A 25846-nucleotide genomic window follows, 5' to 3' on the forward strand; every position below is an offset into this window, starting at 1 on the left:
TGTGGCTGGAAAAACAATAGAGGCAAGTTTGCATAAACATTAAGTTCCTTGCAAACTAATTATGAAATTTCTAACTTGATTTGGCTTTAAAACAGTTCCATGGCCATGTCAATGCAATATTTTCTCATTAGGGGAGCAGAAGTCAAAATTTAGCAACAATTATTAAAGAATGTAAGTTGGTTCTTTCTTTTTATTTATTACTGCATTTTAGTTTATGGTACATACATTCAAACATGCCTCTATTGTATTTAGAGTACGTTGTATTAAGGAAAGTGAGGAGATAAGAATTAATATGCAAAGAAAGTTTGATAATTGTTGGATCTATGCAAAGTAAAAATTCCAGTATGTTTATTTCAGATTCAGATATACTAATCATTATTTTTAAGAAAAAACTTTTAAAGTTTAGTAAAGAGGAAATCATGAAGCAAATAAATAGCAGGTTCTATTAACCCGAACAAGTCATTAGAAACACTGTACTTACAGAATCATTAGAAGTATTCGTTTGAATTCGGAAAAAGAAGAAATAATCCCCTTCATTTCTATAGTTACTGAAAGATATTAGAAATAAAGAACAGGCAGCAGCTAGTCATGCATTATGTCATGGAGAACTGTGAAAATTCTAGGTGTGGTATTTTTCCAGAATATGCCAGAATAAGCAAATGACATCTCAGAAAGATTTTCTAAGTTAATTCAGAAAAAATTAATTCATCCCAGTGCATACCATATTGACTATGAAGCTAAACTTACAAGGTTCTAGATCATGGGTGTCAAACCCATGACCCCTGGCCTGGATATGTTACATGCTGGTCACCACCATCCCCGGTTTAGCAAAGGAGAAAAAAGTCATGATACATCACATTTTATTTTTTAATTATTTATTTATTTTGTCCAATACACAATACATATTGAAGAGAATAGACATGTAGTATTATATATAAAGAAAAGGATAGAAGAAAAGATATAAAAATAGAGGGAGAAGATATATGAAAGGAAGAAAATATATGTGATATATGAGATAAGGAGAGACAATTGGACAGGGGATGGAAGGCACACTGGTGCACTTATGTACGCCCCTTATTGACCTCTTAGGAACCTGGAGAGGTCAACCGTGGATAGTCTAAGGGAGAAATGTTGGGGGTTAGGGGATGATACTACTAAGTCCGGTAATGAGTTCCACGCTTTGACAACTCGATTGCTTAAGTCATATTTTTTACAATCAAGTTTGGAGCGATTAATATTAAGTTTGAATCTGTTGCGTGCTCTTGTGTTGTTGCAGTTGAAGCTGAAGTAGTCATTGACAGGCAGGATGCTGCAGCATATGATCTTGTGGGCAATACTTAAATTGTGTTTTAGGCGTTGTAGTTCTAAGCTTTCTAGATCCAGGGTTGTTAGTCTATTTTCGTAGGGTATTCTGTTTCAAGAGAAGGAGTGAAGAACTCTTCTGGTGAAGTATCTTTGGACGTTTTCGAGGGTGTTGATGTCCGAGATGTGGTATGGGTTCACATGACGATGTGAATACCACAGCTGACTGCCTCCCCCACTCGTTGTGAGCGCTCCTTGTCCACCTCTGGTCATGTCAGATTCTGAGGAGGATCAGCCAGGCCCCTCTGGATACCCTGGGCCAGTGGGGTTGTCAGCTGATGTAGAAAGTGAGAGTGAGGGGGAAAGTGACCTGAGTGAACCCGAAGAACCAGTAGAGGGGGCTGATAGAACAATGGGCGAGTGGGAGGATGAGGAAGACATTAGAGTGGATAATTAGATAATTAGATAATTACAGTGGACCGACACAGACTTCAGAGGACAATCAGAACTGCAGAAAAAGCAATTGCTGCCAACCTGCCTTCCATTGAGCACCTGTATACTGCACAAGTCAAAAAGAGGGCGGGGAAAATATTTACTGACCCCTCACATCCTGGACACAAACTGTTTCAACTCCTACCCTCAAAACGTGGCTACAGAGCACTGCACACCAAGACAACTAGACACAAGAACAGTTTTTTCCCCGAACACCATCACTCTACTAAACGAATAATTTCCTCAACATTGTCAGACTTTCTACTAAATCTGCACTTCTATTCTACTAGTTTTTCTCATTCCTATCACCCATTTCCTCCCATGTTGACTGTATGACTGTAACTTGTTGCTTATATCCTAAGATTTTTATTAATATTGCTTCTTCATTGCTTATGCCCTATGACAATCATTAAGTGTCGTACCACATGATTCTTGACAAATGTATATTTTATTTTATATACGCTGAGAGCATCTGCACCAAGACAAATTCCTTGTGTGTCCAATCACACCTGGCCAATAAAATTCTATTCTATTCTATTCTAGATGCTAGATATAGATTTCTGAGAAGGCGAGAGGACTTACACGGTAAAAGGAAATAAGCTTACAGATTTACCCCTTTGGGGTGTGATGTCACTTCCAGACAATATAAAATTGGGTGTGGGGTTTCAACGCCATTGAATTGGGTAATTGGGTGTGGGGTTTCAACACCGTTCATTGAAGAGGTATTAGAGTGGAGTATGTGTGTGCTGGAACAAGGCTTCAAAAACATGATTCCTGCCACTAAAAGACATTCTTTGCTGGATGATGTTTGTCTGAGATTCCGGTGAGCTGGTTCATTCTCTTGAATGATAAATAGACTCTGTTATCTAAGGCAGTGTTTCCCAACCTTGGCAACTTGAAGACATTTGGACTTCAACACTCAGAATTCCCCAGCCAGAATTTGAGATCAAATAAGCAATGAAGAAGCAATATTAATAAAAATCTTAGGATATAAGCAACAAGTTACAGTCATACAGTCAACATGGGAGGAAATGGGTGAAAGGAATGATGAGAAAAACTAGTAGAATAGAAGTGCAGATTTAGTAGAAAGTCTGACAATGTTGAGGAAATTATTCGTTTAGTAGAGTGATGGTGTTCGGGGAAAAAACTGTTCTTGTGTCTAGTTGTCTTGGTGTGCAGTGCTCTGTAGCCACGTTTTGAGGGTAGGAGTTGAAACAGTTTGTGTCCAGGATGTGAGGGGTCAGTAAATATTTTCCCCGCCCTCTTTTTGACTTGTGCAGTATACAGGTGCTCAATGGAAGGCAGGTTGGCAGCAATTGCTTTTTCTGCAGTTCTGATTGTCCTCTGAAGTCTGTGTCGGTCCACTGTAATTATCTAATTATCTAATTATCCGCTCTAATGTCTTCCTCATCATCCCACTCCCCCATTGTTCTATCAGCCCCCTCTACTGGTTCTGATTGTCCTCTGAAGTCTGTGTCGGTCCTGTTGGGTTGCAAACACACAAAGCTTTGCATCTCCATCATTTCTCTGTCCAGGCGAAAAGTTTTTGGTCACCTAATGGGTGCTTGAGAATGGAGCAAATTGCTTTGTCTGAGAAATACAGTGATCCCTCGATTAGCACGGTCTCGATTAGCGCGAAACGCTGCAACGCGGTTTTTCAAAAAATATTAATTAAAAAAATAAAATATTAAAAAATAAAAAATAAGTCCACGCTAGTTCTCTCTCTCTTTCTCTCCCTGTTGCCGGCGTGGTATATGAGAGAGAAAGAGAGAGGCAGAGGTCGGGCGCATTACCGGAAGGTGGAGGCGGCGTGGGGACGCTGGGTGCCGGGGACACCGAGGAGGGGGTGGACGTCTGTTCCCTGAATGGAGACCGCCGGCCGCTCAATCGGGCCGGCAGGGAAGAGAATGGAGCCTTCCGCGGTGGGGCTGGTAAGGGGGGGAGCCGAGGGGGGAGCCGAGCCCAGCCCCGTGGCATTCGCTTTCCTCCCGCCCGCAGCCGACTGATCGTGGGCTCCTTCGGAACCTCGGAGAGCTTCCTGGTTTTCGTGAGCTTTCATGCCCTGGAAGCTCTCCGAGGTTGCGAAGGAGCCCACGATCAGTCTCGGCTGCGGGTGGGAGGAAGGCGAATCCCCCGTGGGCTCCGTTACATCTTCCGCTGCCAGCCAGGCCATGCTGGCGGCAGCGGAACAATCGCTGGCTGTCAACTTTTCTTTTTAAAACTGGGCAGGAGCTGACTTGCCTCCCCAGTGCTAAAAAGAAAAGTTGACAGCCAGCGCTGCGACTGACGGAATGCTGAGCCTCCCGTTTTCTCTCCCCCCCCCCCTCGCCCCTTCGCCTCCCTGTGTTCCTAGGAGAAGTGCTGGGGATTGAGGCAAGACAGACCTTCTGCTCCTCACCAGCACTTCTCCTAGGAACAAAGGGGGGCGAAGGGGCGAGGGGGCGGAGAGAGAACGGGAAGCTCAGCATTCCGTCAGCCGCAGTGCTGGCTGTCAACTTTTCTTTTTAAAACTGGGCAGGAGCTGACTTGCCTCCCCAGTGCTAAAAAGAAAAGTTGACAGCCAGCGCTGCGACTGACGGAATGCTGAGCCTCCCGTTCTCCCCCCCCCACCTCGCCCCTTCCGGTTTCGGCGTTCGGCAACGGAGTCCGGTGCTGGGGCCATGCGGGGCCGCTCATCCAGGGGGGCGTGGACTGGCAAGCGGCAAGCGGCAAGTTATCTGGCGGGAAGACCAAGGGAAGGTTCCTTCAGCCGCCCAACACCTGATCCGCTCCGCAGCGCGGCAACGGGGAAACCCCATCTTCGGCTCCTCGTTGCTTCCGCGCTGCGGAGCAGATCAGCTGTTGGGCGGCTGAAGGAATCTTCCCTTGGTCTTCCCCGCCGCCCACAGGCAAACTCCACCATCTGCGCATGTGCGGCCATGAAAAAATGGCGCACATGCGCAGATGGTGGTTTTTACTTCCGCATCCAGTATAACGCGGAAATCGGTTAGCGCGGGAGGTCTTGGAACGTAACCCCCGCGCTAACCGAGAGATCACTGTAGTAGAAAAGTGTTTAGGTGCTTACCGCTGGTCCCACCCTTTCCATCTCACTTTCTACTTTTGGGACCAAAACTCTCGGCATGCCCTGGCCTCCTTCTGCTCTACCAGGAGTGCAAAGGCAGCCATTTGACAGACGGTATAAACCCTGCCTTGGCCAAGAAGTGTCCCAGCAGCGGCTGGGCCAGCAGGCAGGATGGGCGGAGGCTTAGGCATGCCAAGAATTTGGTCTGTTGCAGCTGCAGGTGAGCAGACAATGGGATGGAGAGGGCAGGACCAGTGGTACATGTGCTTCCACTCCCGTTGGTCCCCACTTTCGCCTCCTCCTGCACTTAAACAAAATATACCCCCCCCCTCCGGTAAATAAGCCCAAGTGTTTATTTTCAAGTTCAAAAGAAAATAAGACTGGATCTTATTTTCAGGGAAACGTGGTAGGAGAGTTTTGGTTGTATACAGGTATATTTTTGAATAGCCCTGTTATTTACAGTACATTTTGTAATCCCTACATACCAATCTTTCAAACCAGACCAACCAAATAGGAAAAAGTGATTTTCGTAATACCTAAGTATTTCTGTTGATTCATGCTTTTATTCAGAGCGGGACTGCAGCCAAAATCTACAACTGCTGCTCTATTTATCAAGGAAATCTTTGTAGGACATAAACTGTCAGTACTGGCTATGGGAAAATGTCAAGCACAGCAGGAAAGTTTCCTTCTCCCCAAACAGATTCCAGCTTCAATCCGGGCCAACATCCAAGGATGAAGGGAGCTCTCTTCAAAAGCTATTCCAGGTACTTCAAAGCTTTTGAACAAACTTACTTCTTTTATATGCAGCATGTGTTACATGTTTTGTTAGCAGATAAGTCAGACATAACCCATAATAACAGAAGTTGTAATTTAGCTTTTCCTGACAGCAACCAGAAGATAATACTGATGCCTTTTGCAAGAAATATAATCCAATAATTGAATTTAGACATTAAAGAGGGATTCTCTCTCCCTCTCCCTCTCCCTCTCTCTCACACACACAGGGGGACAGAGAGAGACTCACACAGACACATATTTCAAAACTTTGTTTTACCTGTTAAAACAAACATCTGTTTGGTTGCTAGGTATTAGTCATTCTTGAAGAACCTGATAGTCACAACACTGTGCTTAACTTTTTAAATGTTGAATATAGCAGAACAATATTTTTTTACAGGAAGTCCTTCAGTATTATATATTTGTTCCTGTGAATTCTCTAGGTAATAATGGGAGGGGGGAATCCAGAACCTTATCAAAAGAAGTAAACCAGTAAAATATTTAAGTGAAATGTTTCTTATGTTCTAATTTGAGGAATAATAAACTATCAAAACAAATGCAAATTTCCAGTTGAAGACAATATAGGTGGCTCAGTAACAACAACAACAGAGTTGAAAGGGAACTTGGAGGTCTTCTAGTCCAACCCCCTGCTTAGGCAGGAAACCCTACACTACTTCAGACAGATGGTTATCCAACATCTTCTTTAAAAATTCCAGTGTTGGAGCATTCACAACTTCTGGGTTGTGAATTGCATTGTGGAGTTTTTGGAGCTTGAACACTAATACACAGTCAGAAGATACAATGAAAATGCCTCAATCTTACAACATATAGACAGTACTCAACCGTGGTTTCAGATTTTGGCCAGGCTAAATCCAATAATGTTAGGAATTCCTGGAAGCCTGTTTTTCAGACATTGATAGATACATAGATATAAACGACTTTCAAAACACACAATTAAAAAAACCTAAGAAGATAACAAAAAGACCAGAATATCATCTACAGCATTGTATGTCCAGATAATTAGTGATCAACACCAAATAAACAAGCAGAAAACAATACACTAATCAAAGAACTAGCAAGAAGAAAACCACACTGGCAGGGCAAATGACTATGTATAAACAGAGAGTAAACCTCACACTCATTAGCATTGTTGTTATCTAATTGGGTAATGAAACCTCTGCAAGAAAATAACTAAGCGTAGGGAACACCAAGGATGTTTGGTGTATGTTTTGTCATTGATCAAATACAGTGTTTTCCTTAAGGAAAAGAACCCACTCTAGCCTGGCAGTCTAAAATTTCAGGTCCCCATACTTCATTTACCTATTGTTATCCTTTCAACTAAATGCATAACATGTTATTGGTGGTTTTAGCTCTTCGCACTCCTTTGCAGACCTGTGTCAGAAATAGGTGCCTAACTATGTTTTCATTTCTAATTTTTCAGTTTATTTCTCTTCAGTGCCTGGAGAAATATGGAGGTAACTATTTTTCATCTCTCAAAATTTCCTAGCATTCATTTTTCCATTCCACACAATTGACACAGAGTAAAGAGCTCACCTACATTTTGCCAGTAATTATGAGAGGAAAGCAAGATGTTTATGCTATCACTGCATCCTTAGAACATGCTCTAAAAAATTCTTTCCTAAAGATCAAACTCCCACAGAATCTTTTGATAATAGAATGTTGGGATATAAATGTTCAGTGAAGCATGGAAGATAATTGCTCATCTCACACTGACCTTGGGATTGGAATTGGGCCATTTCTCCTGGTGGTGCTAAGTACCAAGATTGTGCAATATAGTTCTTCCACCCAAGACACATTAGACTAGCTTTGGAAGAAGCTGCGTGCTGTTGGCAGAAGATCAATACAGTTAGGTTGAGCTTTCTGTTATATTCAGCGTTGTAACTACAACTCAAGTGAGGCCACAAATATGTCTTCTTAGTGGTGGCTGATTCACTGTCATAATGATCCAGTTTCTAGTAAATTTCAGTGATGAATAGTTTACAAAACTGGATACAGCTGTTTCATTCCATTTGAGCTGATGGGTGAAAATTATGGGCTGGGATTTGAAATTAAAGTTACGCAATATCACCATGGGTATGACGTCAGATTTGTCCTGATGCAGTGGGATTGTTTTTATGTTCTTTTACAGCCATTGTGACTAGTACATTTGTCCATATATATGTATGTGTATATATATATATATGTCTCATGTTTTTTGCTGAATTTGAAAATTAAGGGAGACTAGGATAGATCTATTTCGGCCTTATTTTGGCCTCATCAGCTAGCCATACCCACTGGGACTTGAACCTGCAACCTTTGCCTTGTAAGGCAGAGAATTATCCTCAAGGCTACAGTACCCAATCCCTTCAGCTCTGCACCAGGGAAGGGTTTGCATATCTATGCGACGTTTCAGTGAAATCACATTCACCATCATCAGGCTGAAGTTCCAAGCTTCGTGTTGTTGTAAAATGGAATGTTTGCATATATATATATATTTAAAAATGATCACTTTGATTAAAAATGTAGAGTAGCTTAAACATTTAAGGAATAAATTAATTTTCTGAATTTTATACTTACATATATTTAAGTACAATCTGCCAATCATGTTCACTGAATGACTCCAATTATTGGGTGGGCAAGCCAAAATGTTCTCCCTCTTAATTTTTTCCGTGCCATGTGTAATGCTTTACTTGCTTTTTTTTTTTAAGCAGAAAAAAATACATATTGGAAACAATACACTTCATTTGTTTTTATATGTAAATCCAACAGGTCTAAAATATAAATATTCTTTGCATGTAACATATTAGTAATTTTTACAGTTTGTCTCAGGCTAAATGGTTCTACTGAGATAGAAACTAAAATGTTTTAGCTTGTACAGTGATCCCTCGATTTTCGCGGTCTCGATTTTCGCGAAACGCTATACCACGGTGTTTCAAAAAATAATAATTTAAAAATACCCCACGGTTTTTTTTTTCTATTCCACGGTTTTCCCCACCCGATGACATCATACGTCATCACCAAGAGTCACTTCTCTGTCTCTTTCTCTTTCTTTCCTGTCATTCTCTGCTTCAATCATTTTCTCATTTCTCTTTTTTCTCCCCTTTTTTCTATCATTTCTTTCTCTCTTCTTTCCACTCTTCTCTCTCTCTTTCTTCCTCTCTCTCACTCTCTTCCTTCCTTTCTCATCTCTTTCTTTCCTTCTCTCTCTTTCTCTATCTCTCCCCCTCTTGCTCTTTCTCTTTTTCTCACTTTCCCTCTCTCGTGCACCCACCAGCCTCCGGAGAATGCCTGTCCCGCCTCTCTTGCAGCAGAGGAGAAAGAGAAGTGGAGCGGGCGGGCGAAAGGACGAGCGGCGAGCGGTGGGTGGGCAAAAGGACGAGCGGCGAGCGGCGGGCGGGCGAAAGGACGAGCGGCGAGCGGCGGGCGGGCCGACGAACGGACGAGCGGCGGGCGGGCGAACGGATGAGCGGCGAGCGGGCGAACGGACAAGCGGCGAGCGGTGGGCGGGCGAACGGATGAGCGGCGAGCAGCAGGCGGGCGGGCGAGCGGGCGAGCGGGCGGGCGAACGGACGAGCGGCGAGATGTTTATTTTATTTATTTAGATAGATGTTTATCTAATATTAGTTGCACTTTTGTTGCTCCCCGGCTCCACCATCTGCGCATGCGCGGCCATGGAAAAAGGGCGCGCATGCACAAATGGTGTTTTTACTTCCGCACCACTATACCGCGGAAAATTGATTATCGCGGGAGGTCTTGGAACGTAACCCCCGCGATAATGGAGGGATCACTGTATTCATAACTATCCTGCTGCTTGTTAAATAATGAAGAACATTGTACTACATATATGTTGTCAGGAATTATAATCTTATTTTCTTCACGCAGAGTCTTCAAGACCATATTCTGCCACATAGCTTCCAGCAATCGGTGAGATCCCATAGTTGGTCTCTGGGTACCGTCAGTGAAACAGTGCTGACTGGCAGGGGAGGGCCTTCTCGGTGGCTGCCTCGGCTCTCTGGAACCAGTTACCTCCAGAGGTCCAGACTGCCCCCACCCTGTTGGCCTTCTGAAAAGCAAAGTAAAGACCTGGCTTTTCCAGCAGGTCTGGGAGTGCTGATCTCGCAGTTGCAATTGGTGAGCACTGACCAGTAATGGGCAGCCAAAATTTTTACTACCACACTGTGGGTGTGGCTTATTTTGTGGGTGTGGCTTGCTGGTCATGTGACTGGGTAGGAGTGGCTTGCTGCCATGTGACCAGGTGGGAGTGGCTTGAACGATCATCATCGTTCAAGTGAATTGTTAAGTCCTCGACTTACAACCTCACCAGTACCGCTCTCTGGGGTGACAATTTGCTTCGCGTTTCCCTTGCTCTCCTTCCTGGGTGCCCCCCCGTCTCAAGCTGGGTAGCTAGGTGAACGGGTGCCGATCAGCTGTTGAGAAAAGAGCGGGGAGGAAATGTGCCCCCTGCAACACCTCTTGGTGCTGGTCTTCCTGCTGCTTTCCGAGGAGGAGGAGGAGGGGAGGAGGGGATGATCAGCTAAAGCTGGGCACACAGCTTCATTTCCGCCGGGGGAACTATGTTCTGCCCCATCCTGCCTGCTGCCCACCCCTGGCTCTGACTATGAAAGAATATGAAGGGGTTTAAAATTGTTTTTAATGCTTACTGTTGTGACGTGTATAATGTTCAAGATGGCACAGTGCTCATTTTAAGGTTTTTTAAAGAGTTTTTTGTCTGTTAGCCGCCCAGAGTCCTTCAGGAGTTTGATGGCATATAAATACAACAAATATACAGTACAGTGATCCCTCGAGTATCGCGAGGGTTACGTTCCAAGACCCCTCACAATACTCGATTTTTCGCGATATAGTGGTGCGGAAGTAAAAACACCATCTGCGCATGCGCGCCCTTTTTCCATGGCCGCGCATGCGCAGATGGTGGAGTTTGCGTGGGCGGCGGGGAAGACCCAGGGAAGGTTTCTTCGACCGCCCAGCAGCTGATCTGCTCGGCAGCGCCGCAGCAGCGAGGAGCCAAAGATCAGGGTTTCCCCTTTGCGTGGGCGGCGGGGAAGACCCAGGGAAGGTTTCTTTGGCCGCCCAGCAGCTGATCTGCTCGGCGGCGGCGCAGCAGCGAGGAGCCGAAGATCGGGGTTTCCCCGCCACCCACGCAAAGGGGAAACCCCGATCTTCGGCTCCTCGATGCTGCGGCGCTGCCGAGCAGATCAGCTGCTGGGCGGCCAAAGAAACCTTCCCTGGGTCTTCCCCGCCGCCCACGCAAAGGGGAAACCCCGATCTTCAGCTCCTCGCTGCTGCCCGCCCGCCGCTCGCCCGCCCGCCGCCCGCCGCTCGAGAGCAAGAGGGGGAGAGATAGAGAAAGAGAGAGAAGGAAAGAAAGAGATGAGAGAGGGAGGAAGAGAGTGTGAGAGAGGAAGAAGCAAGAGAGAGAAAGAGAGAGAGAAAGAAAGATGAGAAAGGAAGAGAGTGACGTCATTAAGTGGGAAAAATCGCGATATAGCATTTCGCGAAGATCGAGATCGCGAAAATCGAGGGATCACTGTATATGCACACAGATATTTGGTATTGTTCTGGTTTCTGGTAGAAATTTAGCAATTACAAATAACTCTTATTAAATGCATCATTTCATGAATAAAGAAACTCCATTTATTTCTCTGCTTTCCTGTAATTCAAACACATTCCACACAGTACTCGGTCCATTATCTCTCTTAGCTGCATTTCTCACATTCCTCCTTCTGCTTCACTTAAACAAGACTTATTTTCCTAACAGCATAACTTTGAAAAGCAGCAGCACTGACTGATAACAATACAAAATACTTTGGCTTACTTTAGCGTGGCAAAAACACATCCATTTTCCTTTCGGCAATGTTGAAACTCCACCCTTCTTCTCCACTGACCACCACTACAATATTTAATCCATTCCTCTCCTTAATATCTTCTTCCAGACCTCTGTTCTCTACATTTTGGGGCCCTTCTGAATTTAGGGTTAACCCAGCGAGCGTCTGATTCTCCCTCACTAGATCCTGAACTCATAGCCCCATCCTGTGGCTGGCCTCCCACCTGTTCTACTACCTGTAACCCCGCCCCCCCCCCCACTAATTCATAAACACCATCTGAATCCAAGTCCTCAATATCTTCATCATCCTCCAACTGATCAGGAGTATGTACAACAGGTATAAAGATATTCTCTAGAACAGAAAGAATAAGTTGTAGTTACTCTTCAAAATAAAATCTATAGAAAGGCTAGGGATGGTTTTTTAAGAGGAAGAAGAGTCTTATGGAGATCATAGAATCTAATAAGATAGAAACCAGATTAATATACTACGTCACAGAAGCCACAGTGGGAGAAAATAGCAGTGCCAAAAATATATTAACACCAGAACTATAGCCTTGCCTTTTACCAAAACCTGACAAGTCATCTTGGAATGAAGAAATTCAAATAGAAAGTGTTGTAATAATGGGAAAAATCAACTTGCCTTACATCATCAATTAGATTTATGTAAGCTCAAGAGAAAGAAAGATAAAGCATGTGCCTGCCTTTGAGTGATTATTCAAATTACTTAGTAATTTATAGATAACTATGTGGATATAATTCCAAATAATGGGAAATATTCAGGAATTAATATGAGATGTATGTTTTATTGAGCCAGCTGGCAATTCAAATGTATTTAAAAGTTCAATTTAAATGGCAATGGAAACTTGCCCAGAAAGTTCAAGCCATTATATTTAAAGAGAAAAGACAACACTTCTAAAAAACAAGAAGATTAAGTATAAGGAAACTAAAAAAAATACTCTCACTTAAAGTTTATTAGAATTTAATTTAAAAAAACTTTTTAAAAAGTTTATTAGAATTTTAAAATCACGGTAACAGAAACTCATATGAAATGCAGAGTGCAATTCAAAAGAATGCCTGTCAGATTAACCAGATGCATAAATATTCTAAACCTGCAAACAATAGACATGATAGCATTGTCCCTAGCACAAAATATATGCAGCAGTTATCAAAGAGGATGATAACTGAATGAATCAAGAGTGATAGGGATGGAAAATCTCCTTAGGTGCTTGAAGAAATAAAGCAGTTCCTGAAGCTGGGAGACTTGGCGGATGGTTGAATCTATTCAGTTCTGTAAATGGGATACTTCTACAAGGTAAGTTCCTACTTTCTAGAATGAATCCTCTCCATATATAACAAGGCAGTCAAACTCACAACCTGTGGACCGGATGTGTCATACATGGACCAGGCCCCTCCCAATTTAATAAGGGGGGGGGGAGTTGTGCTACGTCACGTGACTGATCTATAAAACTATGTTAATAACATGAAACTTGTCCAAATTATAATTTTGTACATTGGTAAGGTGACCAATTTTTTTTTTACAATGAAAAGGAGGACAAAAAGAATTAAGAAAAAAGTACAATGTAAATAAATGAAACATTTATGTCATTATGAATAAATAAAATTAATAATTAAAACTAAAACTTTAATAACAAAAGTGATAAAACTTTACTAAATCTATATATTTAAATTATTTTACTCTTGTGTTGTAAACAGGGTTGTGTAAAATTGAATTAATTAATAAAATGTGAATTGACCTTACTTGAATATAATATTCACTGAGAATGGTGACTCACTAACCCACCATGGTTACACACACCCAACAACTGGGCAGATAACCCCTTGATAAAAATTTTGAAGCCCACCCTGATCAGGACTACTTATCAGGTCGAAGATATATTCCAACCTATATATGTCAATTAAAGTTCAACATTAAATTGGCAATAGATAAGGGTTAATGGAATTGTGGGAGAGCTGGACTTAGATGTCTTGAGACAACTCTAAACTGATGCATTTAATTACACACACACACATACAAACACACCAGCTCTACCTTCTCTTACATTTGTCAACCCTGAACCTTGCTGACGCCATCTTTGAGGCTTCAGGGTTGCTACAAAGCAGGGGTGGGAAAGGGGGAAATAGCTAGATGGGTTTTTTGTAGCCAAAACAAAATGTTTTCCTGTGGGAACCAAGGACACTCTCACAGATGTCTAGCTAGAGCCCTCGGAGAGGGGCGGCATAGAAATCCAATTAATAAATAATAAATAAACAGAGTAGGAGTGAAGTAACCAAGCAACCGGCCAGCACCTTGATTAGCCAGTGTGACCAGGGACACATGGGAAAGTGGAAACTTTATTTTTAATTAGATGAAAGCCGTGGGAGCGTTCAGTGTTGGCTTTCACCAGTTGTGCCAATATGATGTATCCAATAAATTGTTCACCTGTCTCAGAGTTCTGATTTCTGTGGCTGCCTTACTTGGAATGCTGACATCATCTTGATACAATCTGTGGTTAAACCACCTGGCTATGCTGCTGCCTATTCTTTTCTTCACATCATCAGGCAATGGGTCCAGATGGCATCCACCCCAGAGTTCTTAAAGAACTCAGATCTGTCATTGCTACCCCCCTGACTGATTTGTTTAACCAATCCTTGTTAACAGGAGAAGTTCCTGAGGATTGGAGAATGGCCAGTGTTGTGCCTATCCACAAGAAGGGCAGTAGAGAAGAAGCTGGTAACTACAGGCCAGTTAGCTTGACATCAGTGGTAGTTAAAATGATGGAGACTCTACTCAAAAAGAGGATAAATCAGCACCTAAAAAACAATAACTTATTGGACCCAAAATCAGCATGGCTTTACTGAAGGCAAATCATGTCAGACTAATCTCATTGATTTCTTTGACTATGTCACAAAGGTGTTGGATGAAGGTGGTGCCGTGGATATTGCCTACCTGAACTTCAGCAAAGCCTTTGATACGGTTCCACATAAAGAGCTGATAGATAAATTAGTGAAGATTGGACTTAATCCCTGGATAGTTCAATGGATTTGCAGCTGGCTGAAGCGTAGACATCAGAGAGTTATTGTTAACAGCGAGTATTCTGAGCAGAGTCAGGTTACAAGCGGTGTGCCACAAGGGTCTGTTCTGGTTCCTATTCTTTTTAATATGTTTGTGAGTGACATAGGGGAAGGTTTGGTAGGGAAGGTTTGCCTATTTGCCGATGACTCTAAAGTGTGCAATAGGGTTGATATTCCTGGAGGCGTCTGTAATATGGTAAATGATTTAGCTTTACTAGATAAATGGTCAAAGCAATGGAAACTGCAGTTTAATGTTTCCAAATGTAAAATAATGCACTTGGGGAAAAGGAATCCTCAATCTGAGTATTGTATTGGCAGTTCTGTGTTAGCAAATACTTCAAAGGAAAAGGATTTAGGGGTAGTGATTTCTGACAGTCTCAAAATGGGTGAACAGTGCAGTCAGGCAGTAGGGAAAGCAAGTAGGATGCTTGGCTGCATAGCTAGAGGTATAACAAGCAGGAAGAGGGAGATTATGATCCCGCTATATAGAATGCTGGTGAGACATTTGGAATACTGTGTTCAGTTCTGGAGACCTCACCTACAAAAAGATATTGACAAAATTGAACAGGTCCAAAGACGGGCTACAAGAATGGTGGAAGGTCTTAAGCATAAAACGTATCAAGAAAGACTTAATGAACTCAATCTGTATAGTCTGGAGGACAGAAGAAAAAGGGGGGACATGATCGAAACATTTAAATATATTAAAGGGTTAAATAAGGTCCAGGAGGGAAGTGTTTTTAATAGGAAAGTGAACACAAGAACAAGGGGACACAATCTGAAGTTAGTTGGGGGAAAGATCAAAAGCAACATGAGAAAATATTATTTTACTGAAAGAGTAGTAGATCCTTGGAACAAACTTCCAGCAGATGTGGTAGATAAATCCACAGTAACTGAATTTAAACATGCCTGGGATAAACACATATCCATCCTAAGATAAAATACAGAAAATAGTATAAGGGCAGACTAGATGGACCAGGAGGTCTTTTTCTGCCGTCAGACTTCTATGTTTCTATGTTTCTATCAGCTGGCAGGAGATCCAGTGCCAATCAGGGCATTGCTGGGAGTCATGTTGGCAGATATTTAGATGCACAGGTTTGGCCAGCTCTCCAAATGTGCACTGGCAAGATCAGTAGGTAGGGCTGAAGCCTTTTTTTTTAGAACTCTACACCCACATGTGCCTTCAGCTGCAGAGTTTTCAAAGCGCTCCGCCAGGTGCCACGTTTTGAAAGAATTTTACCAGCACTTTGTAGGAAGGCCTGGCTGTTCTAAATCTGCGAGGGAGCGATTATCCTGTGGTTATGTGAAAATAATGAAAGGCTCTGAGATACTTCTCCAAGCAATTAAAAGTTGCGCACATTATTATAAATTACTATTTTGGTCTGTTTTTAATGTCATTGCACTACTACTTTTTAATGAAAAGGTTCTGCAAAAATCGATAGGTTTGCCTACATTTTGTGTAAAGACTTGCATACATTTCTTAATCTTCCTGGTTAGAAAATAAATTCACCTTTTAAAATGTGATTTTTTGTGAATTTCTTGTACATTCCCCTATGCTGTGCTTCTTAAACATTGTCTGAAATACCGATAGGAGATAGCAGCATACGCAGAAAATGGCATCAATTATATAATCACTATGCTCTTCTCAATTAGTCAAAAATGCAACAAATAAATTATTTGTAGATATCAATATCTAAATTTATATCTATAGTTTCAGGAAGGTTACCTGAGCGAATGAATAAATAATGCAAGTTTGTGAAAAACGTATTTCATTTCTTCACTGCCTCCACCAAAAACCATGTTCTTCCTTAAACGAAACTCTTGAACCTTAAGTGGCAATTAATAACTTAGTTCCCTTCAAAAGGAAACTCGAACTGCAGGCCCAAGTCCAATTTCTATTCTATAAAAATAGAATGTGAGAATGACTTTGGAAAAAGGAATGGGGCATGCGGAAATGATGCCTAGGGAACAATCAGATAAAAGGGGGATAAGCCTGCAACTGAATAGTGGTTCAAGAAAGAAATTTAGAAAGTTTCCACCCTGATTCATAAGAAATGGCAGGAGGTTTGTCCTTTTAGATTTGCCAGATTTTGTTAAGGTAGCCTTACAATAAAATAAAATCCATTCATCTTGTCATGTGTTGTCTACTTGGAAGGTCAACAAAGAGAGGAAATAGAATATTAAATAAGCAGGACAGTGTTTGCAACAACCTAACATCAGACTTTGCTGGAAACCAAGATTATTTGAAGAAAAAAAGGGTTATGCAGACCTTAGGAAAAAATCAAAGAAATTGCTTTAAAGCAGTGTTTCCCAACCTTGGCAACTTGAAGATATTTGGACTTCACCTTCCAGAATTCCCCAGCCAGCGAACGCTATCTTCAAATTGCCAAGGTTGGGAAACACTGCTTTAAAGCCTTTAGGAAGCTGTGGGCTAAATAACACAATAGAACTGTTCTTCAGATTTTTGTGAATCTATGAAAGCTGCTAAGGAATTACTGGTAGTCCTTGTTTGGCAAATGTCTCATTTAACAACATGCTTGCAGTTATAATAGTGAGGAAAAGGGAACTTTATAACCAATCCTTGCATTTACAATCTGCAGGTCTGTAAAGCAAAGGAAAACTAAATTAACATAAGGATAGTTTTAGCAACTACAGTACTGTATTTTGCTGAACAAGAAAAATGCTAATCCCAATTGTGGTTCCTAATGAGGACTCTTTTTGTACACCTCCCCACCCCAAGATGTAATACTTTCCATCTTTTAAAAACAATATGCATAGTATTAACTAAAGTGTTATGGAATTTTAAATGGATTCAAAGGAAGCTAACAAATGATAAATCCATTTAAAATTTTAAGCAGAATGCAGGATATAAATTTAAAAAAAACAGAACAAATGGTAGTTAAATTATACTGCAATGAATTCTTGATGAATCTTGTGGCATGGTTTTCTAGCCTAGATTTTCTGATACATTCATAGAAATCCCAGATAAACTAAAACTTGATATAATTCTAACTAATTAAAAACAACTGAAGAATGAGAAGTTATCTATTAAACCTTAATTTCCGCATATCCTACTTAGTTTTGTTATGAACATTTTAAAAGACTGAGTGATAAATTCTATTTACATTCTTGGTTTCTTATGACCTAATCAACAAGCTGGTTTTCCCTGTATATGACATGCTATCCAAAGTTTTACTGTTTTTAAAAGACCACAGCTTTTCTTTATAATTTTAATTGTAACTTCTTCTTTCCAACCTAACTATTTTAGAGAATAAGGTAGCAGAGGATGAAGAACTCATTGTGGAAATACTATTATGAAACTTTATTATACCAGACCAGGTTTCTGCTATTAGATGCAGCAGATAATTGTTAGTTATGAAGTAAGATCTTACAATTATGAAGTTCACGTATCTTTTCTAGGAGATAATATGGTGGAAAGGCTATCTGGTTTTTATCTTCCAGAATACCTAGCCAGCCCTGTCCAATGCTATACAGGTAGAATTGTTTCACATTAGATACTTGGTTAGCTATCATTATTGCTTCTTGTAGTATTTCTTCAATCAATTAATTTATTACAAAGTATATACAATTAGATAAAAGGAAAGAAGTGTTGTTGTACCCATCATATTCTTCTGAGTTGCTGTGTCCATACTACATAGCTGTTCACATTTCACACAATTGCCCTTTCTGATGTCATAGAAGAAAAAAATACTGATTGTTTTGGCTGGGTGGTGGTGAAATCTCAGAAGCTTTAAAGGTCAGCAAGTCTCTACCTTATTTTTGAACAACAGCAGTATGCAAGCAAAGCCATCTGTTTCATTCACCATAACAGGAAGCCAAATTTCACTTAAAACGCATCATTATTACAGAGAAATGATGATTTATGTATGCCACATTCCTCTTTAGTATCAGGCCAAGAACTAGAGGAGACTGAAGATGCCCAGCCACTGTTAGAAAATCTAACAATCATTAAGCCATTACTTTCTGAAGCTGTATTGTAGGGGTGATTTAAAGTCCCTTCAGTTTTATGTAGCATCCCAATAGTTGTCTCAGGTGCTCAGGAAGTCTCTAGGGAGAGTGGATAAAAGTAGGTACCAATGAGCTAAGAGAATAACCAAATTTTCAGCTATCATCCTGCTCCACACATCTGTGGGGATAAATAAGAATGAAGCAGATTGGACCTGACTCCCTTGGCATATTTAAGAAGTCTGAGATTTCTTTATAAGATTACTTATTAGTTTGTTTGTTTTCTGAAGTGCATGGTGGTATACAAAGATATAAAGAATATTTATATATATGATACTAGTAAAAGAGAAACATTAGCACAACAGCTATTTTCCTTTATGGTGGCAGCATTTAATAACTGATTTATTTTTGAAAACCCAAGCAACATATTTTTTCCAATAATCACACTGCTGGGTTCCCATCACCATTACCATTATAATCCTTTCAAGGCTTTTTGTTTGTTTCCGTTCTTTTATTTTGATAAAACTGATGGGCACGAAGTAAAAATCTTTTTCAGTTTCACTGCTGATATTCTGTAATTCTTCCAATTAAAATATTGCTGTTTAAGGAAATGCTGTATCTTAATCTTTAGGTTGATTTCAAGAAATATTTGCATGTAACAGGAACTGGATTATTTGGTTATTTAAAATAATTGTTAAGGAAACAGAGGTAAACTTTACCACACTATTGAGCAAGCCAAATGGCTACGAATGCTTTCCAGATAAAACATGCAACAATGAAAAAAACAACCCTGTTTCTAAGAGTTGCATAATACAAGATCGCTACAAAAGGGGGGTTTGCAAAACTAGAGTTTAAAAACATTATTGAATTTAATAGTAAAGGTTTTCATTAAAATCATCTCAAGTGCTAACGATTAAATGACGGGAGCATGATACACTGGGGAAAAGAGTCTGCTGCTTCACAGCTCAATCTTTCATACGTGTATGCTCTTTTTCTGTCTTATGTTGCTTTGGCTCTGGGATAACTTTAGCATTTCTCTAGAAAAATCCAAAAACAAAACAACCTTAAAAATAAAAAACAACAGAGGAAGTCAACTGCATTATCGATCCAACCAATTTTTATTGTAAAATTTTCATTAATAGCAGAGGTGGCATTCTGCTGGTTCGGACTTGTTTGCCCGAACCAGTGGTGGAAATTGTGGGTGGGCCTGCCCACCTGCCCTGGCTCTATGACACTCCTCTTTAGCATATTTTTGAGGCTGGGTTCATGTGCAGAAGATGTGCACATGAGTATAACACATACATGGGCGGCTGTGCATATGCACGGAGACGGCATATGCAAGTGAAGCAAGAGAGAGTGCATGCATGCTCATATTTTCCAACTGGTAGGGAAGGCAAGTAAAAAACCATCCCTGATTAATATCATAGGAAACAAGAATTTCAATGCTTGGGATGTTGCTAAGTAAAAATGCTGGGGCTCTTTGTTTCTTTTTGAAATGTTCTCTAACATGTATTATCTCGCACAAATGTGAGCCAGCAGGAATTCTGGGAGTTGAAGTCCACAAGTCATAAAAGGGCCATGGTAGCAAAACTACCATAGAACCATGTCTTTCCTTTTGGCTTGTCATACTTTAAAAATTGCTAGTAAATTTAGAGTTAAATGTTTAAAGACAGAATTAGAATGTTGTACAAACTTGGCAGATGAGATACTTATTTTGTAATAAGGAAGGAATTACTGTAAATCTCGACCCTTGAGAATATGTGGTCATAGACTGTTTGCTTAGTTTCATGTTGTTCCATTAAAAACAACACAAATAAAAAACTGAGGAATCATTTACCAAAGAGTGTTTGCATATGCTCAAATATTAGTCACATTTTATATCTTTCTGGATACAATGAAATATATATTAGGAAACATTTTTTTATTTAATCCTTTTCTGTAGGATTAATTATGTCATATTTTTGTTAAAGACACGGACGTCACAAGGTACTTCGAAATTGGAACAAACATTTCACTTTTCTGTATTGTTTCCCTTCAGTGTATACATGATGGCAAACTCATTTCTCCTTGCAACGTCAAGTACCAATAGTCACTTCCAATGCAATACATGCATACATCCAAATTGCATAGTCTAGCCCATGCACATTCATTAGGCTGAAATGCAAGCATGGATATCGAAGTATAATGACAATTTCTTAATCCTAAACATGGAGTAGCTTTATATGGAATACATTTCTTTGGAAAAATGTGTTATTTAAACATGAGTTTTATTACATATACAGTACACTAAATATATTTTACTGCAATTTTTGACATCTCAGAATGTCTGTTGGAAACATTGTGTGGTGAAAGTTGACCATCTCTGGTCTTCATTACCTTTTATATTCTGTTTGTTTTCTCTCTCCTCTCCTTTAGGTATAAGCTGAGAGCACAAATTGACAAGAGGTTGATGTGAAATTCAATTTAATACAAATTTATTTTAGAAACAATCCAGCTTGACAATTCCTGGTTTCACAACAAGACATGGAAAACCAGAGCTCCATAGGCAAAGCACTTTTATTTTTCACTAAACTTTAATTGAATTTTCAGGCAAGGGACTGAATCATACTGAATTTCGCAGAAATTAAACCAAGATGTTCTGTCTCAGATTGTATATGTTTGGGAACAGAATGTGATAAAATATGATTAAAACCATTTAGTTTCTCCACCACCTTAAGATGTATATTTTAAAAAATTCAGTTGGAAGGCGTCAAACTCTTATGGTTCCAAATACTGTAGCGATTGCTTTTTGTTCATGTACCCATTGAGATTTTCTGCATCCTTAAGACTGCTTGATTATATTGTAAGATTAATTATTGTCATTTTTTATGATAGGTAAAGGAACCCCCTTGTTGTTGAATAAAAGCTCTGAGGATCTTTGGAAGTGTTTTACTCTTCAATGAACAATGCAATAACTTGGCTTCTTTCTGAAGGTCTAGTTTAAAGAGCTATCCACTGGTGCATGAGTTGGCCCAAAACTCCTTTGACATAGTATTTGCTGCCACTACTTTCCATAGGACGGTGCTATCCTTATTTACAGTGTATTGATGAAATTAAGGATAAAATCAGTGAATTTCCACCACTTTCTTTACTTGTTTTCAGAAAATATCACAAGGGAAAACATTCTTAGTTGCTCTCCTTAAGGTATGATGGAACTCAAGAAAGGTTACTTTGCAGATGGCTAGATACATTGGTTTAGCTATTTGTCAAAGGTTATGCCACCTATGGTAAAAGTGTTGGTGTGGAAGCCTTCAGACAGAGGTATAGATAATGTGAAAAATCCACAGTAATGAATCCATGAAAAACATTAACACCAAAGATATACTGTAAAGGTTTAGCAGTCCAGGCCTAGTTGGAAGAAAGACCATTAGCCAAAAATGTTTTGAAAAAGACCATGACAGACTGGTTCCATATTGTTATCAACAGAACAATATGGGCTTTTAGTGTCATGAAATGATAATTTAAATAACTAAGAAAAAGAGATATTTTATTTATCTGTTTTTCACATTTTGAAACACCCATCTCCTTCACAGGGAGAGACCATTGGCAATACAATAGGTAGTTGTAGGAAAATTGTTGGGGCAGATGATAAAACAAGACTATACTGAATAGGAAAAAATACATTGGAATTTTAAATTTTAAAAAGTATGGATTTCATGTGCAACTGCAAAAGTATTGGTTATGTGTTTTTTTTACCATGTAAAAAATTAATGGAACATTCTAGAATGCAACATGCCAATTATCATTGTATTTAAAAATACATACAGTATACATGTGGCAATACCAAGTTACAAAGCATCTTAAAAGGAACTGGGAAAATTATAATTCCAGGATTTAACTACTGACAACATAATAAATTATAGAATAATCTTCAGTATCTGGAACATTCCACAAAGTGATTGAGAATTCATTATGGACTAACAGTTAAATTCAAAAGGAATACGTAGGACTATTAGGGTTTATAGGAGAAATTACTGAAATAAATTGTGCTTCAAAATATCTTTGAAGTTGGATCCCATATATAAGTGATAGCTGATAGATATCAATCAGTCCTTCAATAGGAAACTTTGGCAATCACTTTGGTAACAGAATCAAGGTTCATCAGACCACATATAGCCTAAAGCCATATTTGCAAAACCTATTAAAATGTTAATTATCAACTATTTTCTCATCCAGATCTACTATTTAGTCCTATAACAGGAAACAAACAAACAACCACAATCCAAATCAGGAAAAAGGAAGGAGTCCATACACATAATACATGCAGTGAAAACTTTAAGCAATCAAGTGAGAATCCATATTCCCAAGCTTGATAGCTTTTCTCCATGAAATTATTTTTCTAACAGTATGATTCATGCAATTTTAGATTGCAAGTTTCAGGGCAGGAGCTGTATAATTATGGAGGTTTGTATGCTGCTTACAGGAGCCTCTTTGGCAGAAGAATTGGGTATCTTACAGAAATGTTGGTATATTTCCTTAGCTTTAAATCTTCAGGAAGAAAACACTGGCACATTTGTAATAATAATAATAAAAGATTTTCAGAACTGCTGTAAATTGACACTAGCTAAAATCAGTCCACAACCTCTTGTTCCATTTCTCTGTGACATTTTCAAAAAAACTGTGTGTAAATCAGGCATATTCCCAGATGCAGCCTGATACTTTTGATCTTTGTTTACTGAGGTAAAAAATAGACATATGATTTCTTTTTTTTTTAATAAAGCCAAATTGTTCTTGTCTATTTGCCCAAAGTTAGAATTCATGGCTTCTGGAAATAAAATCTGAGTTTCACTTACTTCTGAAAATTCTATTGTAGCATTGAATACTAGCTGCCATTGATAATAATGCTGTCTACTTATTTAAGTAAAAAACAGCACTGAGGCAACTGCAAGTTGGATGAGCTGGTGGGATACGCTATGCTGGCAACTGATAAAAGCTGATATAGACAAGCTTTACTGCTTCCCAACATTCCTTCAGATTTTGTCTCACTCAAACTAAGAATTTTTATTTATCATCTCACTGATACTTCAAAGTTTATTCAAAAAAATATCTGTAATCTTAGACACAATGAAGGTATTTCTAATTTGTCTACCTTTATGACCCTGACTGTTTGCATTTGTGTAACTAGTTAGTTTGATCTTAGTAGTTGTATTACATTATTTGGGTGAAAAATTATAATCTATCATTTCGGTAAGTGGAAATTCCAGCACTGAACTTAAAATCAGTATACTGTATTTGCCATTCAAATGGCTGGCCATCTAGTTGTCTCATCTAAGTTCAATAAATTTTAATTAAATACACCACATTAGTGCTATTTCTAAAATCTTATTAATAATTTTACTACTGTCCATATGTAGTCACTGACGCACTAAGCAGTTTAATATTTGATTTTAAAAATCCAATGCATATACTGTAAAAATAACACAATATGTATTAGATGCAAGTTGACTATATCTAACTAGCAGAATAATTATCAGATAAATATGTAACCCATTGCAATAGTCTGTCCTATATGTATTAATAAAAACTCCCCCCCCCCACACTTTCTCCAAGTTCAGGTGAAACTATAATTAAGATGTTTTGGGGGAAAAAAGACATAATATACCAAATGCACAGCTTTCAATAGGTGGAATAACTTGGTAGCCTGGCAGATTTGTCCTGTTACAATATTGAGATTTTTCTCAGTAAACATTCAAATGCATTACCTTTTTATGAGAATGGGCTGGACTAATAAGCTATTTTCTTTATGCATGAACTGGTCACTTGAGACTACTCCAGGATCTATGGTGGCTTGGCTGAGATCACGGGCAAAATAATTTATTTGCACCAAGTTCAAAACAGCAAACTCATGCTAAAGAAGGACTATCAGAAGCAAGCAATTCAACTCCTTTAGGAACCATCAGTTGGTCACTGAATAAACAAGTTATGAACCACTAATTACAAGTCACAGAGGCTGTGGTGTTAGGCCTAAAGGAAGCAAACCATAGTAAACCTGGCTAATATAATGTCAAAAAGTAGGATACTTTCTCACATTGTCCGTCTTGTGTGCCATCCTGGATTGTTCTGATAGTCTATTTCCAGTTTAGAAATTAGGCAAAAGTAAGTAAGTATTCTACCACTTTGCCCCCATGACAGTTTTGCAGATACAAATGCCTAGGATTAAATAGTTAACCATATATGGAAAAATATCAGGAAGATTCTCACTTATGAACATCCATAGTTAAATATAAAAGAATGGAAAAGCAAGGCTTTCATTTTTAAAAAACAAAAGATGGAACAGAAGTTTTGTATTAAAGAGATGTAAACAGCATAAATTCAATCTGGTAATACAGCAAGAACTTGTCCTGAAAAGTAGATAAGACTTCTCAACAATTTCCCAGGGTTTTGTCAGAACTTGATGGACTCAATGAGAAATTTAAAAGAAAAAAAAAAACCCAGAGAAACGCAGCCAATTTTCTATCACTTTGCCTCCTAATTTAAGATTCTGGGAAATTCTTAACTAACTGGTTCCACAGGCTGAAGTTTGAAACCTCACAGGGTTGGATGACTTTTTTTTATATATTGAGCTTTAACAGAAATAACAATTGCAAAGCGAATTGAAGGGTTATGCAGCTGTTTTATGTCTTTAGATTTATTCTCAAAATTTACACCCATGACATGACAAAATTGACATGCCAGCATGTTTATGCGGCGGAAACAATTTGCCACCCTAGGCCTGATTGTGTTTATCATTTTGAAACTGGGATGTCCTTATCTTGAACTTGTAAACAGGTTCAAGTCCTCCATGAAATTTTAGGTGTATTTATTTTATGGGAGCAATTGAAATCCGCCCAATCCCATTTGATAAAGACAGGAGATTTTAAAAATACTGTAGTCATTTCAAAGGACAACCTGGTCCTGCTTTGACAAGTTTATCTCTTTCTCAGATGTAAATTTCTCTGAAGTTACATCTGGGAGGGGCAGATATTTATTTATTTATTTATTTAAATTTATTATTATTATTCGTCAAAAATGTATAGGATTTTTTTTGTAAAAAAAGTTTGTAATAAGCGTAAGTAAAAAGTAACGATTAAAGAGGACATTAGGATAGTGGGACAGAGACGTTAGGCACAGTGGTGCGCTTATGCACCATTCGCACTACTAACCAGAGCATACAAAACTTTCATCAAACCAATCCTTGAATACAGCTCATCTGTCTGGAACCCACACCGCATTTCAGTCATAAACACTCCAGAAAATGTCCAGAGATACTTTACTAGAAGAGCCCCTCCACTCCTCCACTCGCAACAGAATACCCTATACCAGTG

General features: G+C 39.4%; 2 protein-coding genes across 2 annotated transcripts in view; both read left to right on the forward strand.

Annotated features, from left to right (window-relative positions):
- Window positions 1–20948, forward strand: part of LOC139167364 (interleukin-1 receptor type 2-like) — a 65987-nt gene extending 45039 nt beyond the window's left edge. The window contains exon 9 of the mRNA XM_070751836.1: window positions 20919–20948. Coding sequence (XP_070607937.1) covers window positions 20919–20929 — 11 coding nt within the window. The 3' untranslated portion in view covers window positions 20930–20948. The remainder of the gene's footprint in view (window positions 1–20918) is intronic.
- The window catches only part of LOC139166873 (complement factor H-like), a 1233958-nt gene that overhangs the window by 572858 nt on the left and 635254 nt on the right, over window positions 1–25846 (forward strand). The window lies entirely within an intron of this gene.

This window comes from Erythrolamprus reginae, chromosome 4, assembly GCF_031021105.1.
Source record: "Erythrolamprus reginae isolate rEryReg1 chromosome 4, rEryReg1.hap1, whole genome shotgun sequence".
NCBI classification, from domain to species: domain Eukaryota; kingdom Metazoa; phylum Chordata; class Lepidosauria; order Squamata; family Dipsadidae; genus Erythrolamprus; species Erythrolamprus reginae.